Raw genomic sequence first — 14,967 nt, 5'->3', positions numbered from 1 at the left:
CGGCCCCGACCCCGACCGGATGCGTCCCCTTATGGAACTCCCACTGCCCCACTGCCTCAAGGCCCTGAAGAGGTGCCTAGGGTTTTTCTCCTATTATGCCCAGTGGGTCCCCTACTATGCGGACAAGGCCCATCCGCTGATCAAGTCCACCTCTTTTCCCTTGACGGCAGAGGCCCGCTTAGCCTTCCACCGTATCAAGGAAGACATTGCCAAAGCCACCATGCACGCAGTGGACGAATCCATCCCCTTCCAGGTGGAAAGCGATGCGTCTGACTTTGCCCTGGCCGCTACCCTCAATCAGGCGGGGAGACCCGTGGCCTTCTTTTCACGAACCCTCCAAGGCCCGGAGACCAGACACTCCGCTGTTGAGAAGGAGGCCCAGGCGATTGTGGAGGCTGTGCGTCATTGGAGGCACTACCTGGCCGGAAAACGATTTACCCTGCTCACTGACCAACGTTCAGTTGCTTTCATGTTTAACAACAAGCAGAGGGGCAAAATCAAAAATGACAAGATCTTGAGGTGGAGAATCGAACTTTCCACCTACAATTACGAGATCTTGTACCGGCCCGGGAAGCTCAATGAACCCCCGGATGCGCTATCGCGTGGCACCTGCGCCAGCGCGCAGATCGATAGACTGCGGGCCCTCCACAATGACCTCTGCCACCCGGGGGTCACCAGGTTCTTCCACTTCATCAAGGCCCGCAACCTGCCTTACTCTATTGAGGAGGTCAGGACCATGACCAGGAACTGCCAAGTCTGCGCTGAGTGCAAACCGCACTTTTATAGACCAGACAGGGCCCACCTGATAAAAGCCACTCGCCCCTTCGAGCGCCTGAGCGTCGATTTTAAAGGGCCTCTCCCCTCCTCCGACCGCAATGTGTACTTCCTCAATATTATTGATGAGTACTCCCGTTTCCCGTTCGCCATCCCCTGCCCGGACATGACCAGTGCCACGGTCATTAAATGTCTGAACGACCTCTTCACCCTGTTCGGTTTCCCCAGCTATATCCATAGCGACTGGGGCTCATCGTTTATGAGCGACGAACTCCGTCAGTACCTGCTAACTAGGGGTATTGCCACAAGCAGGACCACCAGTTACAACCCCCGGGGGAACGGACAGGTGGAAAGAGAAAATGCGACAGTTTGGAAGGCCGCCCTGCTAGCCTTAAAGTCTAGGGGCCTTCCAACCTCCCGCTGGCAGGATGTGCTCCCCGATGCGCTCCACTCTATTCGGTCACTGCTCTGCACTGCCACTAACGCCACCCCTCATGAGAAAATGTTTGTCTTCCCAAGGAAGTCCACATCGGGGACATCGCTACCGCCATGGCTGACGTCCCCAGGGCCGGTCCTACTGAGAAGGCACGTGAGGACCCATAAAACGGACCCCCTGGTCGAGAGGGTCGACCTCCTCCACGCCAACCCCCAGTATGCTTACATTGCATACCCGGACGGGCGGGAGGACACAGTCTCCATAAGAGACCTTGCACCCTCGGGGGCCGCAGTAACCCACTACTCACTACCACCCCCCCCCACGATCCGATATCCAGCCCCAGCAGACGGCAGGCCTGGGCCCCGCGACCCGCTCGACATCTACGAGGACGACACGCCTGTGCCACAGCCCACGCAGGACTCGACGCCGGAAGCTCCACTACCCCTGCCGTCGCCACGCCGATCACAGCGGCAGACAAGACCTCCGGAGAGACTCCAATACACTAACTTTTAATACACTTCACCCCGCCGGACTCAATTTTAAACAAGGGGTGAATGTGGTAAACCACTGTTTGTATTCCACTGTGTACATGCCTGGACATGCCTCGGCTGACTCCTCCCACAAGTCCTAGTATAAAGGTGACTGCTCCCCAGCCCTTTGTATTTCTGGACCGGTCGACCACTCGAGGCAGACCTTCATTCTTTTGTTAATAAAAGCCTTTAGTTACTCTCTTAACTCTCAGTCTTTTATGAGTAATTGATAGCGCATCACTGAGAGACCCCAGTCAGTGTACAGATATCTCCCTGAGGGAGAGGGACTGAGGGACACCAGTCAGTGTACAGATATCTCCCTGAGGGAGAGGGACTCAGAGACCCCAGTCAGTGTATAGATATCTCCCTGAGGGAGAGGGACTCAGAGACCCCAGTCAGTGTATACATATCTCAGGGAGGGAGAGGGACTGAGAGACCCCAGTCAGTGTACAGATATCTCCGAGAGAGGGAGAGGGACTGAGAGACCCCAGTCAGTGTACAGATATCTCCGAGAGAGGGAGAGGGACTGAGAGACCCCAGTCAGTGTACAGATATCTCCGAGAGAGGGAGAGGGACTGAGAGACACCAGTCAGTGTACAGATATCTCAGGGAGGGAGAGGGACTGAGAGACCCCAGTCAGTGTACAGATATCTGAGAGAGGGAGAGGGACTCAGAGACCCCAGTCAGTGTACAGATAGCTCCCTGTGGGAGAGGGACTGAGACACACCAGGCAGTGTGCAGATATCACCCTGTGAGAGAGGGACTGAGCGAAACTAGTCAGTGTACAGATATCTCCCTGAGAGAGGTGACTGAGGGACACCAGTCAGTGTACAGATATCTCCGAGAGAGAGGGGACTGAGGGACACCAGTCACTGTACAGATATCTCCCTGTGAGAGAGGGACTGAGGGACACCAGTGTACAGGAATCTCAGAGGGAGAGGGACTGAGAGATGCCAATCAGTGTACAGATATCTCCGAGAAAGAGGGGAATGAGAGGCACCAGTCAGTGCACAGATATCGTTCTGTGAGAAAGGGACTGAGTGAAACCAGTCAGTGTATAGGTATCTCCCTGAGAGAGAGGGACTGAGGGACACCAGTCAGTGTACTGATATCTGAGAGAGGGACTGAGAGACCCCAGTCAGTGTACTGATATCTGAGAGAGAGAGGGACTGAGAGACCCCAGTCAGTGTACTGATATCTGAGAGAGAGAGGGACTGAAAGACCCCAGTCGCATATACACTCACAATAAAGAAGGCGTAAACCGGGCAGTAAATAACCTAAACAATATTTTTGATAATTTGGCAACAAGTGCAAACTTGAAAGCTCGCAAGAACAAACCCAAAACAAAAAACTATGAAAAATAGTTTGACCCAGATTGCCATAACATGAGGAAAAAACTTAGAAAAATATCAAACCAAAAACACAGACATCCAGAAAACGAGGAATTATGCCTTACTTATTGTCAGACACTAACACAATACAGAAACACACTCAGAACCAAAAAAGAGCAATATATTAAGAATACACTCAGCTCCATGGAGGAATCCATTGATTCCAATTGTTTCTGGGACAACTTGAATACACTACACAAAAAACAACACGACGAATTGGCCATTCAAAATGGGGACACATGGATAAACCACTTTGAAAAATTATACCAGAAAAACACACTTAGGCCAGAGCAACACCAAATATGCAAAAAACTGGAAAAGCTAGAAATGGCCATAAAAGATAACCACAACCCGCTAGACTCCATAATAACAGAAAAAGAACTTTTTGAAAAACTCAAGGACCTGCGACCAGGAAAAGCTTGTGGGACAGACGGCATGCTAAACGAGATGATTAAACACACAGACGACAAAATGAAACTGGCTATCCTAAAACTCTTCAACTTGGTTCTGAGTGTCGGTTACTTCCCTGATATCTGGAACAAAGGACTCATAACGCCCATATACAAAAGTGGGGACAAAGTCGACCCAAATAACTATCGAGGCATCTGTGTAAACAGTAACCTGGGGAAGGTATTCTGTAGCATCATAAACAAAAGACTTATAAACTTCCTTGAGGAGCACAATGTCTTGAGTAAAAGCCAAATTGGATTCCTGCCAAACTATAGAACATCAGATCATATCTTCACCCTACAGACCCTAATTGACAAACACGTTCACCATAACAAAAGCAAAATCTACGCATGCTTTATAGATTTCCAGAAGGCTTTCGACTCCATCTGGCATGATGGTTTATTCCTGAAACTTATCGAAAGCGGGGTAGGGGGAAAAACATATGATGTAATTAAATCAATGTATACAAACAACAAATGTGCAGTTAAAATTGGAGACAAAGAAACAAAATACTTCCCACAGGGGCGGGGGGGGGTGACGCAGGGCTTGCCAATCTCACCGACACTCTTTAATATTTACATAAATGAATTGGCAAAACTACTTGAACAATCTACAGCACCCGGCCTCACCCTATATGAATCCAAGGTTAAATTCCTCCTCTATGCAGACGACCTGGTTCTGCTATCACCAACTAAGGAGGGTCTACAGCAGAACCTGGACCTGCTGGAGTCGTACTGCCAGACTTGGGCCCTGACAATAAATCCCCAAAAAACCAAAGTCCTTGTGTTCCAGCAAAGATCCAAACATCAGGGACCCAAAATAAATTTCACACTAGGAACAACCAAAATTGAACAAACCACTAACTACACATACTTGGGCTTAAAAATCAGTTCTACGGGAAACTTCAAACTGGCTGTGAATGAACTGAAAGAGAAAGCAAGAAGGGCTTTCTATGCCATTAAAAAATCAATCCAAATAGAAATCCCAATTAGCATTTGGCTAAAAATTTTCAAATCAGTAATTGAACCAATTGCACTCTATGGCAGTGAGGTATGGGGACCGCTAACACAACAAGAATTTGCAAAATGGGACAAACACCCAATTGAGATCCTACATGCAGAATTCTGTAAAAGTATCCTCCGGACTCAAAGGAAAACAGTAAACAATGCATGCAGGGCGGAACTAGGCCAATATCCATTAATAATCACTATCCAAAAAAGAGCCACCAAATTTTGGAATCACCTACAAATGAGCAACCCCCAATGCTATCACTACGACGCCCTGAAATGCCAAGAGCTGACCATAAAGAAGAATACCCTCAGTCAACTAGTCCTGGGACTCAGTGAAGTAACTACTAACACTACTAACAATAACCAGCCCCAGGACAGTGACAGCGTAACACAAAGAATTCGACCCAACACAATCGTCGCTAAGCAAAAGGAAAAATATCTGACATATTGGGCAGAAACAACAAAAACCCAAAGCAAACTCAATTGCTACTTGGCCCTAAACAGACAATACAACATAGCTGATTACCTGACCATGGTAAAGGATAACAAACTGAGAAAAACCTTGACAAGGTACAGACTTAGCGAACATAGCCTAGCGATCGAAAAAGGCAGACCAGGCTGCCAAGAGAGGACAGGATATGCTCTCACTGCAGTCAGGGAGTAGTGGAGACAGAGATGCACTTCCTCACAGCCTGTGGAAAATATCAGGGCATCAGGGAGAATTTCTACCAAAAATTCTCACAAATATGCCCTGAATTCAGAAATCTGAATGACAACCAAAAACTCCCATACCTACTGGGGGAGGAGAGAAGCTGTGTAGCACTGGCGGCACACTATGTTACAGCTTGCCATGAACAGAGGGACAACCAGTAAACTAAGAAAAGAATATATATAAATAATGCGAATGTATATTTATACACTCAGGGATATACCTGTTTATACACTGTATGAATAGAACTGCGTTTATGTGTTCAACCATAAATGTATTTTGATGCTTTGGCAACATAAGATGTACCTTATCATGCCAATAAAGCGATTTGAATTGAATTGAATTGAATTGACTGAAAGACCCCAGTCAGTGTACTGATATCTGAGAGAGGGACTGAGAGACCCCAGTCAGTGTACTGATATCTGAGAGAGAGAGGGACTGAGAGACCCCAGTCAGTGTACTGATATCTGAGAGAGAGAGGGACTGAGAGACCCCAGTCAGTGTACTGATATCTGAGAGAGAGAGGGACTGAGAGACCCCAGTCAGCGTACTGATATCTGAGAGAGAGAGGGACTGAAAGACCCCAGTCAGTGTACTGATATCTGAGAGAGAGAGAGGGACTGAGAGACCCCAGTCAGTGTACTGATATCTCCCTCTATTCGAAGAGGAGCAGGGGCCTTCTCCCCAGTGCCTTGCCCAATCTTTATCCCTCAACCAACATCACTGAAATAGGTGATCTGCTCATTATCCCAATGCTGTTTGTGGGAGTTTGCTGTGCGCAAATTGGCTGCCACGTTTCCTACATTGAAACAGTGACCACACTTCAAAAAAGTACTTCATTGGCTGTAAAGCGCTTTAGGACGTCCTGCGATTGTGAAAGGCGCTGTAGAAATGCTAGTCTTTCTTTTCCTCCGTACGCCCTCTTGTAGACAAAGCACCATTGGCTATGAGGTTGGGGCAAACAACTATGGCCCCTGCTATTGGTCAGAGATGCCGAGTGACAGAGACTTTGGAGGTGGGGAGAATGCCACTCCCTCAAAAGACGGCCGCTGGACACAGCCTCACTGCTACCGGCTTGGGGAGTGACGGGGGGCCTCCCGCACTCCCTGTGCTCCAATTGCCGGCTCGGGGAGTGACGAGGAGCCTCCCGCACTCAGGGAGTGACAGGGAGCCTCCCGCACTCAGTGCTCGGGGAGTGACAGGGAGCCTCCCGCACTCAGTGCTCGGGGAGTGACAGGGAGCCTCCCGCACTCAGTGCTCGGGGAGTGACGGGGAGCCTCCCGCACTCAGTGCTCGGGGAGTGACGGGGAGCCTCCCGCACTCAGTGCTCCGGCTCGGGGAGTGACGGGGAGCCTCCCGCACTCAGTGCTCCGGCTCGGGGAGTGACGGGGAGCCTCCCGCGCTCAGTGCTCGGGGAGTGACGGGGAGCCTCCCGCGCTCAGTGCTCGGGGAGTGACGGGGAGCCTCCCGCGCTCAGTGCTCGGGGAGTGACGGGGAGCCTCCCGCGCTCAGTGCTCGGGGAGTGACGGGGAGCCTCCCGCGCTCAGTGCTCGGGGAGTGACGGGGAGCCTCCCGCGCTCAGTGCTCGGGGAGTGACGGGGAGCCTCCCGCGCTCAGTGCTCGGGGAGTGACGGGGAGCCTCCCGCGCTCAGTGCTCGGGGAGTGACGGGGAGCCTCCCGCGCTCAGTGCTCGGGGAGTGACGGGGAGCCTCCCGCGCTCAGTGCTCGGGGAGTGACGGGGAGCCTCCCGCGCTCAGTGCTCGGGGAGTGACGGGGAGCCTCCCGCACTCAGTGCTCGGGGAGTGACGGGGAGCCTCCCGCACTCAGTGCTCGGGGAGTGACGGGGAGCCTCCCGCACTCAGTGCTCGGGGAGTGACGGGGAGCCTCCCGCACTCAGTGCTCGGGGAGTGACGGGGAGCCTCCCGCACTCAGTGCTCGGGGAGTGACGGGGAGCCTCCCGCACTCAGTGCTCGGGGAGTCTCCCGCACTCGGTGCTCGGGGAGTGACGGGGAGCCTCCCGCACTCGGTGCTCGGGGAGTGACGGGGAGCCTCCCGCACTCGGTGCTCGGGGAGTGACGGGGAGCCTCCCGCACTCGGTGCTCGGGGAGTGACGGGGAGCCTCCCGCACTCGGTGCTCGGGGAGTGACGGGGAGCCTCCCGCACTCGGTGCTCGGGGAGTGACGGGGAGCCTCCCGCACTCGGTGCTCGGGGAGTGACGGGGAGCCTCCCGCACTCGGTGCTCGGGGAGTGACGGGGAGCCTCCCGCACTCGGTGCTCGGGGAGTGACGGGGAGCCTCCCGCACTCGGTGCTCGGGGAGTGACGGGGAGCCTCCCGCACTCGGTGCTCGGGGAGTGACGGGGAGCCTCCCGCACTCGGTGCTCGGGGAGTGACGGGGAGCCTCCCGCACTCAGTGCTCGGGGAGTGACGGGGAGCCTCCCGCACTCAGTGCTCGGGGAGTGACGGGGAGCCTCCCACACTCAGTGCTCGGGGAGTGACGGGGAGCCTCCCGCACTCCCTGTGCTCCAATTTACAGCTCGGGGAGCCTCCTGTTATGCCCGGCACTGTCGGCAGTGTTTGACACCCACTCACCGGCAAAGTTCTTCACGATGTGGTTGATGCAGAGGTCGGAAAGCAGGGGGACAGTGGCCAGCGACCACTCGGGATCCTCCGCGATGATCCTCCTCATCCTCCTGGGATCGGCTGCTGGATTTGGGCCGGAAAACTTGGTGATCCAAGGATTGACATTCATCTCTGCAATCTTAACCCAGGGAGTTTAAACTCTTGGGTCTGCGGGGGAGGTCTGAAGCCTTTGTGTGAGAATAACAAGCTGCAAAGCATAAAGCACAGTTAGAGGAAAGGAGGCACAAAGTGCAGTCACACCAAGTCCTGTTCACCCATCACCCCCGAGCTTGCTGACCAACATTGGCTCCCAGTCCGGCAATGATTCCATTTCACAATTCTCATCTTTGTTTTCAAATCCCTCCATGGCCTCACCCTTCCCAATCTCTGTAACCTCCACCAGCTCTACAACCTCCCGAGATATCTGCGCTCCTCCAATTCTGGCCTCTTAAACATCCCGGATTATAATCGCTCCACCATTGGCGGCCGTGCCTTCAGCTGCCGAGGCCCTAAGCTCTGGAATTCCCTCCCTAAACCTCTCCGCCTCTCTCCCTCTCTCTCCTCCTTTAAGGCGCTCCTTAAAACCGACCTCTTTGACCAGGCTTTTGGTCACCTGTCCTAATATCTCATGTGGATCGGTGTCAAATTTTCTATGATAACGCTCCTGTGCAGCGCCCTGGGACGTTTTACTATGTTAAAGGCGCTATATAAATACAAGTTGTTGATATTGAAATGGGGTGAGATACAGGTTTCTGTGGTCCCTCACTACACAGCACTATTGGCTCCTATTTAGCTAAGAAAAACAACCAGAGCTTTGCAGCTTCTGTGGGTGCTTTGCCCCAGCTCCGTGTCCTACAAACACTGCCCATGGCTGCTGTCTGGGTTTGCAGTCGAGGGCAACCTCTAATGCCCATTCTGTCATGTGTAAGCATCACCAGGCTATTCGACCACGGGGATGCTTTAAAGCTAAGCTTCTGAAAGTATGGTGCCCAGACCTGAACACAACACTCTGGCTAAGGCTCAACCAGTGCTTTTTAAAGGTTTAGCACACCTTCCCAGCTTTTGTACTGTGTTCCCGTGTTAATAAAGCCAAAGATCCCATATGCTTTTTTAGCAGCCTTCTCAACTTGACCTGCCACCTTCAAATATTTGTGTACATACACCCCCAGGTCTCTCTGTTCCTGCACTCGCTTTAAAATGGTAGCATTTTGTTTATACTGCCTCTGCGCATTCTTCCAACCGAAACTGTCACTGCACATGTCATCTGTGAAGTGACATAGATAGGAATCAGCAGAGGGAGGCTCCTCTCCCAGTGTCCAGGGTCACACTGTACAGCTCGCGTCACAGCACAGTGACCTGGAACAACCCCAGCCCCTCCTGGCTCTCTCTCTCTCTGACCCCAGCCCCTCCTGTCAGTCTCTCTCTCTGACCCCAGCCCCTCCTGTCAGTCTCTCTCTCTGACCCCAGCCCCTCCTGTCAGTCTCTCTGTCTCTGACCCCAGCCCCTCCTGTCAGTCTCTCTCTCTCTGACCCCAGCCCCTCCTGGCTCTCTCTCTCTCTGACCCCAGCCCCTCCTGTCAGTCTCTCTCTCTGACCCCAGCCCCTCCTGGCTCTCTCTCTCTGACCCCAGCCCCTCCTGTCAGTCTCTCTCTCTGACCCCAGCCCCTCCTGTCAGTCTCTCTCTCTCTGACCCCAGCCCCTCCTGTCAGTCTCTCTCTCTGACCCCAGCCCCTCCTGTCAGTCTCTCTCTCTCTGACCCCAGCCCCTCCTGTCAGTCTCTCTCTCTCTGACCCCAGCCCCTCCTGTCAGTCTCTCTCTCTGACCCCAGCCCCTCCTGTCAGTCTCTCTCTCTCTGACCCCAGCCCCTCCTGGCTCTCTCTCTCTCTGACCCCAGCCCCTCCTGTCAGTCTCTCTCTCTCTGACCCCAGCCCCTCCTGTCAGTCTCTCTCTCTCTCTCTGACCCCAGCTCCTCCTGTCAGTCTCTCTCTCTCTGACCCCAGCCCCTCCTGTCAGTCTCTCTCTCTCTCTGACCCCAGCCCCTCCTGTCAGTCTCTCTCTCTCTCTGACCCCAGCTCCTCCTGTCAGTCTCTCTCTCTCTGACCCCAGCCCCTCCTGTCAGTCTCTCTCTCTCTCTGACCCCAGCCCCTCCTGTCAGTCTCTCTCTCTCTGACCCCAGCCCCTCCTGTCAGTCCCTCTCTCTCTGACCCCAGCTCCTCCTGTCAGTCTCTCTCTCTCTCTGACCCCAGCCCCTCCTGTCAGTCTCTCTCTCTCTGACCCCAGCCCCTCCTGTCAGTCTCTCTCTCTGACCCCAGCCCCTCCTGTCAGTCTCTCTCTCTCTGACCCCAGCCCCTCCTGTCAGTCTCTCTCTCTCTCTGACCCCAGCCCCTCCTGTCAGTCTCTCTCTCTCTCTGACCCCAGCTCCTCCTGTCAGTCTCTCTCTCTCTGACCCCAGCCCCTCCTGTCAGTCTCTCTCTCTCTGACCCCAGCCCCTCCTGTCAGTCTCTCTCTCTCTGACCCCAGCCCCTCCTGTCAGTCTCTCTCTCTCTGACCCCAGCCCCTCCTGGCTCTCTCTCTCTCTGACCCCAGCCCCTCCTGTCAGTCTCTCTCTCTCTGACCCCAGCCCCTCCCGTCAGTCTCTCTCTCTCTCTGACCCCAGCCCCTCCTGTCAGTCTCTCTCTCTCTCTGACCCCAGCCCCTCCTGTCAGTCTCTCTCTCTCTGACCCCAGCCCCTCCTGTCAGTCTCTCTCTCTCTGACCCCAGCCCCTCCTGTCAGTCTCTCTCTCTCTGACCCCAGCCCCTCCTGTCAGTCTCTCTCTCTCTGACCCCAGCCCCTCCTGTCAGTCTCTCTCTCTCTCTCTGACCCCAGCCCCTCCTGTCAGTCTCTCTCTCTCTCTGACCCCAGCTCCTCCTGTCAGTCTCTCTCTCTCTGACCCCAGCCCCTCCTGTCAGTCTCTCTCTCTCTGACCCCAGCCCCTCCTGTCAGTCTCTCTCTCTCTGACCCCAGCCCCTCCTGTCAGTCTCTCTCTCTCTGACCCCAGCCCCTCCTGGCTCTCTCTCTCTCTGACCCCAGCCCCTCCTGTCAGTCTCTCTCTCTCTGACCCCAGCCCCTCCCTGTCAGTCTCTCTCTCTCTCTGACCCCAGCCCCTCCTGTCAGTCTCTCTCTCTCTCTGACCCCAGCCCCTCCTGTCAGTCTCTCTCTCTCTGACCCCAGCCCCTCCTGTCAGTCTCTCTCTCTCTGACCCCAGCCCCTCCTGTCAGTCTCTCTCTCTCTGACCCCAGCCCCTCCTGTCAGTCTCTCTCTCTCTGACCCCAGCCCCTCCTGTCAGTCTCTCTCTCTCTGACCCCAGCCCCTCCTGTCAGTCTCTCTCTCTCTGACCCCAGCCCCTCCTGTCAGTCTCTCTCTCTCTGACCCCAGCCCCTCCTGTCAGTCTCTCTCTCTCTGACCCCAGCCCCTCCTGTCAGTCCCTCTCTCTCTGACCCCAGCCCCTCCTGTCAGTCTCTCTCTCTCTGACCCCAGCCCCTCCTGTCAGTCTCTCTCTGTCTGACCCCAGCCCCTCCTGTCAGTCTCTCTCTCTCTGACCCCAGCTCCTCCTGTCAGTCCCTCTCTCTCTGACCCCAGCCCCTCCTGTCAGTCTCTCTCTCTCTGACCCCAGCCCCTCCTGTCAGTCTCTCTCTCTCTGACCCCAGCCCCTCCTGTCAGTCTCTCTCTCTCTGACCCCAGCCCCTCCTGTCAGTCTCTCTCTCTCTGACCCCAGCCCCTCCCGTCAGTCTCTCTCTCTCTCTGACCCCAGCCCCTCCTGTCAGTCTCTCTCTCTCTCTGACCCCAGCCCCTCCTGTCAGTCTCTCTCTCTCTGACCCCAGCCCCTCCTGTCAGTCTCTCTCTCTCTGACCCCAGCCCCTCCTGTCAGTCTCTCTCTCTCTGACCCCAGCCCCTCCTGTCAGTCTCTCTCTCTCTGACCCCAGCCCCTCCTGTCAGTCTCTCTCTCTCTGACCCCAGCCCCTCCTGTCAGTCTCTCTCTCTCTGACCCCAGCCCCTCCTGTCAGTCTCTCTCTCTCTGACCCCAGCCCCTCCTGTCAGTCTCTCTCTCTCTGACCCCAGCCCCTCCTGTCAGTCCCTCTCTCTCTGACCCCAGCCCCTCCTGTCAGTCTCTCTCTCTCTGACCCCAGCCCCTCCTGTCAGTCTCTCTCTCTCTGACCCCAGCCCCTCCTGTCAGTCTCTCTCTCTCTGACCCCAGCTCCTCCTGTCAGTCCCTCTCTCTCTGACCCCAGCCCCTCCTGTCAGTCTCTCTCTCTCTGACCCCAGCCCCTCCTGTCAGTCTCTCTCTCTCTCTGACCCCAGCCCCTCCTGTCAGTCTCTCTCTCTCTCTGACCCCAGCCCCTCCTGTCAGTCTCTCTCTCTCTGACCCCAGCCCCTCCTGTCAGTCTCTCTCTCTCTGACCCCAGCCCCTCCTGTCAGTCTCTCTCTCTCTCTGACCCCAGCCCCTCCTGTCAGTCTCTCTCTCTCTGACCCCAGCCCCTCCTGTCAGTCTCTCTCTCTCTGACCCCAGCCCCTCCTGTCAGTCTCTCTCTCTCTGACCCCAGCCCCTCCTGTCAGTCTCTCTCTCTGACCCCAGGCCCCTCTTGTCAGTCTCTCTCTCTCTCTGACCCCAGCCCCTCCTGTCAGTCTCTCTCTCTGACCCCAGCCCCTCCTGTCAGTCTCTCTCTCTCTCTGACCCCAGCCCCTCCAGTCAGTCTCTCTCTCTCTGACCCCAGCCCCTCCTGTCAGTCTCTCTCTCTCTGACCCCAGCCCCTCCTGTCAGTCTCTCTCTCTCTGGCCCCAGCCCCTCCTGTCAGTCTCTCTCTCTCTCTGACCCCAGCCCCTCCTGTCAGTCTCTCTCTCTCTCTGACCCCAGCCCCTCCTGTCAGTCTCTCTCTCTCTCTGACCCCAGCCCCTCCTGTCAGTCTCTCTCTCTCTGACCCCAGCCCCTCCTGTCAGTCTCTCTCTCTCTGACCCCAGCCCCTCCTGTCAGTCCCTCTCGCTCTCTGACCCCAGCCCCTCCTGTCAGTCTCTCTCTCTCTCTGACCCCAGCCCCTCCTGTCAGTCTCTCTCTCTCTCTGACCCCAGCCCCTCCTGTCAGTCTCTCTCTCTCTGACCCCAGCCCCTCCTGTCAGTCTCTCTCTCTGACCCCAGCCCCTCCCGTCAGTCTCTCTCTCTCTCTGGCCCCAGCCCCTCCTGTCAGTCTCTCTCTCTGACCCCAGCCCCTCCTGTCAGTCTCTCTCTCTGGCCCCAGCCCCTCCTGTCAGTCTCTCTCTCTGCCCCCAGCCCCTCCTGTCAGTCTCTCTCTCTGCCCCCAGCCCCTCCTGTCAGTCCCTCTCTCTCTGACCCCAGCTCCTCCTGTCAGTCTCTCTCTCTCTGACCCCAGCTCCTCCTGTCAGTCCCTCTCTCTCTGACCCCAGCTCCTCCTGTCAGTCTCTCTCTCTCTGACCCCAGCCCCTCCTGTCAGTCTCTCTCTCTCTGACCCCAGCCCCTCCTGTCAGTCTCTCTCTCTCTGACCCCAGCCCCTCCTGTCAGTCTCTCTCTCTCTCTGACCCCAGCCCCTCCTGTCAGTCTCTCTCTCTCTCTGACCCCAGCCCCTCCTGTCAGTCTCTCTCTCTGACCCCAGCCCCTCCTGTCAGTCTCTCTCTCTGACCCCAGCCCCTCCTGTCAGTCTCTCTCTCTCTGACCCCAGCCCCTCCTGTCAGTCTCTCTCTCTCTGACCCCAGCTCCTCCTGTCAGTCTCTCTCTCTCTGACCCCAGCTCCTCCTGTCAGTCTCTCTCTCTCTGACCCCAGCCCCTCCTGTCAGTCTCTCTCTCTCTGACCCCAGCCCCTCCTGTCAGTCTCTCTCTCTCTGACCCCAGCTCCTCCTGTCAGTCCCTCTCTCTCTGACCCCAGCCCCTCCTGTCAGTCTCTCTCTCTCTCTGACCCCAGCCCCTCCTGTCAGTCTCTCTCTCTCTGACCACAGCCCCTCCTGGCTCTCTCTCTCTCTGACCCCAGCCCCTCCTGTCAGTCTCTCTCTCTGACCCCAGCCCCTCCTGTCAGTCTCTCTCTCTCTGACCCCAGCCCCTCCTGGCTCTCTCTCTCTCTGACCCCAGCCCCTCCTGTCAGTCTCTCTCTCTCTGACCCCAGCCCCTCCTGTCAGTCTCTCTCTCTCTCTGACCCCAGCTCCTCCTGTCAGTCTCTCTCTCTCTGACCCCAGCCCCTCCTGTCAGTCTCTCTCTCTCTGACCCCAGCCCCTCCTGTCAGTCTCTCTCTCTCTCTGACCCCAGCCCCTCCTGTCAGTCTCTCTCTCTGACCCCAGCTCCTCCTGTCAGTCTCTCTCTCTCTGACCCCAGCCCCTCCTGTCAGTCTCTCTCTCTCTGACCCCAGCCCCTCCTGTCAGTCTCTCTCTCTCTGACCCCAGCCCCTCCTGTCAGTCTCTCTCTCTCTGACCCCAGCTCCTCCTGTCAGTCTCTCTCTCTCTGACCCCAGCTCCTCCTGTCAGTCTCTCTCTCTCTGACCCCAGCCCCTCCTGTCAGTCTCTCTAACCTCTCCTCAGACTCGCTCTGTGGAGACGAGGCCTCTGTTGCCGTTGCTCAGGGCAACACTCTCCGCGGGCACTTCCGGGAATGGCCGGAAGTATCGAACGGTTCCCATGGAGACCTTCTTAGGGCAACGGGAAAACCATCAAAAAACCCATCGGTGATAGCCCCGCCCACCCTCGCCGATAGCCCCGCCCACCCTCGCCGATAGCCCCGCCCACCCTCAGCGATAGCCCCGCCCACCCTCAGCGATAGCCCCGCCCACCCTCAGCGATAGTCCCGCCCACCCTTCACCCATAGCCCCGCCCACCCTCACTGATAGCCCCGCCCACCCTCACCGATAGCCCCGCCCACCCTCACCGATAGCCCCGCCCACCCTCACCGATAGCTCCGCCCACCCTCACCGATAGCTCCGCCCACCCTCACAGATAGCCCCGCCCACCCTCAGCGATAGCCCCGCCCACCCTCACCGATAGCCCCGCCCACCCTCACCGATAGCCCCGCCCGCCC

General features: G+C 56.2%; 1 protein-coding gene across 1 annotated transcript in view; it reads right to left on the bottom strand.

Annotated features, from left to right (window-relative positions):
• LOC147113191 (dynein regulatory complex subunit 5-like) overlaps positions 1 to 14,611 on the bottom strand; it is a 53,253-nt gene extending 38,642 nt beyond the window's left edge. Inside the window, 2 exon segments of the mRNA XM_085998104.1 lie at positions 7,891 to 8,128; positions 14,465 to 14,611. Coding sequence (XP_085854230.1) covers positions 7,891 to 8,050 — 160 coding nt within the window. The 5' untranslated portion in view covers positions 8,051 to 8,128; positions 14,465 to 14,611.
• Positions 14,612 to 14,967: the final 356 nt, after the last annotated feature.

The sequence above is a fragment of the Somniosus microcephalus genome, chromosome 9 (assembly GCF_052327205.1).
Source record: "Somniosus microcephalus isolate GS21.2 chromosome 9, FLI_Smic_1.0, whole genome shotgun sequence".
NCBI lineage: Eukaryota > Metazoa > Chordata > Chondrichthyes > Squaliformes > Somniosidae > Somniosus > Somniosus microcephalus.
The sequence above is the reverse complement of the archived record's forward strand: the minus strand, read 5'-3'. Positions and strand labels throughout refer to the sequence as shown.